Source organism: Pygoscelis adeliae, unplaced genomic scaffold, assembly GCF_000699105.1.
Source record: "Pygoscelis adeliae isolate BGI_AS28 unplaced genomic scaffold, ASM69910v1 Scaffold298, whole genome shotgun sequence".
NCBI lineage: Eukaryota > Metazoa > Chordata > Aves > Sphenisciformes > Spheniscidae > Pygoscelis > Pygoscelis adeliae.
In genome coordinates, this window is record NW_008825303.1 from 4,001,239 (window position 1) to 4,002,958 (window position 1,720).

General features: G+C 62.7%; 1 protein-coding gene across 1 annotated transcript in view; it reads left to right on the top strand.

The window, feature by feature from the left end:
* Positions 1-423: 423 nt before the first annotated feature.
* Positions 424-1,720, top strand: part of PML (promyelocytic leukemia) — a 7,474-nt gene continuing 6,177 nt past the window's right edge. The window contains exons 1-2 of the mRNA XM_009330124.1: positions 424-968; positions 1,381-1,709. Coding sequence (XP_009328399.1) covers positions 424-968; positions 1,381-1,709 — 874 coding nt within the window. The remainder of the gene's footprint in view (positions 969-1,380; positions 1,710-1,720) is intronic.

Sequence of the window (1,720 nt, forward strand, 5' to 3'; positions counted from 1 at the left end):
AAAAGGAAAAGAAAAGTCGCTTTGCGGCCGTCGTCCCCCCCCCCCCCCAGCTCTGAAATCCAAAATTCCCCGAAGGGAAAGGGGGGGGCGGGGAGGAGAGCCTCCAAGGGTCCCACGCTGAGGGCAGGAGGGAGCACAACCCTTTGCAGCCAGCAGAGAATCTCCCCGGGGAGACCCCCCCTTTGCCTTGCCGGGGTGCTGCCACCCACTTGCCCTCGGCAGGAAGGATGGAGAGGAGCTGCTCACCCGCCTTGCGGCTCCCTTATTGCTTCCGTGCATCAGGGTGGGTAAAGTGGGCCACCCGTGGGTGGCTTGCATGGCCCCCATGGGTGGGACTGAGCCTCCCGTTCGCCTCCATCTCACGTGCTCCGACGGGGTCTTTCCCCCACATCCCACCTAGACGGAGACGGTGCCGCTGCCCCCATGGAGACGGGACCCCAGACGGGTACACCCCCGTGCTCCCCTTCATCCCAGCAGCCTGCGGTGAAGGATGACTTCCAGTTTGTCCTCTGCGAGCGCTGCCGACAGGAATCGCCCAACCTCAAGCTTCTCACCTGCCTCCACACCTTGTGCCTCGATTGCCTGAGCGAGAACAAGCCCATTGGGCAGTGCCCCATATGCCGGACGGCCATCCCACAGGCCAGCGGCATCCCCGACATGGACAACCTGCTCTTCACCAACCTGCAGACCAGGCTCAACATCTACAAGAAGCTCAGCAACAGCAGTGGCCTGAGCTGCAGTCGGTGCCGTAGCGAAACAGCGGCAGTGTGGTGCTCCGAGTGCGAGGAGTTCCTCTGCACCAAGTGCTTTGAAGACCACCAGTGGTTCTTCAAGAAGAGGAGCCATGAGGCCAGAAGGGTGGAGGACCTTCGTGCTGAATCAGCCCATCAGTTCCTGGAAGACACCAGAAAGTCCTACAACCTTTTTTGCTCCAGTCCTGGTCACGCCGACCAGGGCCACATCTCCAGGTGAGAGTGGTGCCTTGTCCCCAGGTCCCATCCTGCAGCGAGGGCTTTGGGGCTGCTGCTCCAGGACCAACTCTGCCAGGAGGGCAGAACTAAGGGGGTTTCATCACCTGCCTTTGGAGAGCGACCACTGCAACCCTGGCGAGACCCTGGGCAGGAGCAGGGTGTGATATGGGGCTGGCAGGTCCCTGGGAGGAGGGAGGGGAGCAAAGGTGGGTTGAACACCCAGCTTCAAGCCCACATCTGCAGCTGGTGATGTGAGGCAGAGCCCTTTCCTGCCCCGTGCCTCAGTTTCCCCTCTTGTTAAACTCCTCAGCTGTCCCTTGGGGAGGGGGAATCACGCCCAACACAGTGGAAATGCTTTTCTCCCCCTCCTCACATACCGGCTTTGAAGGATGCTCCTGTTTCCTTCCAGCATCTACTGCAGGAAGTGTGAGAAGCCCCTGTGCTGCTCGTGCGCGCTGCTGGACAGCCACCATGCCCCCTTCTGCGACATCCGCAGCGAGACCCAGCGCAGGCAGGAGGAGCTGGGCATCATGAGCCAGGAGCTGAAGCAGAAGAGAAGCAGCTTCGAGGCCACCTACGCGGCGCTGCAGGATGAGGCCGTCCGGCTGGAGCAGGTGCAGCAGGAGATGCGGGAGCTGATCCGGCAGCGCGTGGAGCAGCTGGTGCGGCTGATCCGGCAGGAGGAAGAGGAGCTGCTGGGGCTGGGGGAGGGGCAGCAGGAGCAGGGGCAGGAGGGGGGGGGGGGGGGG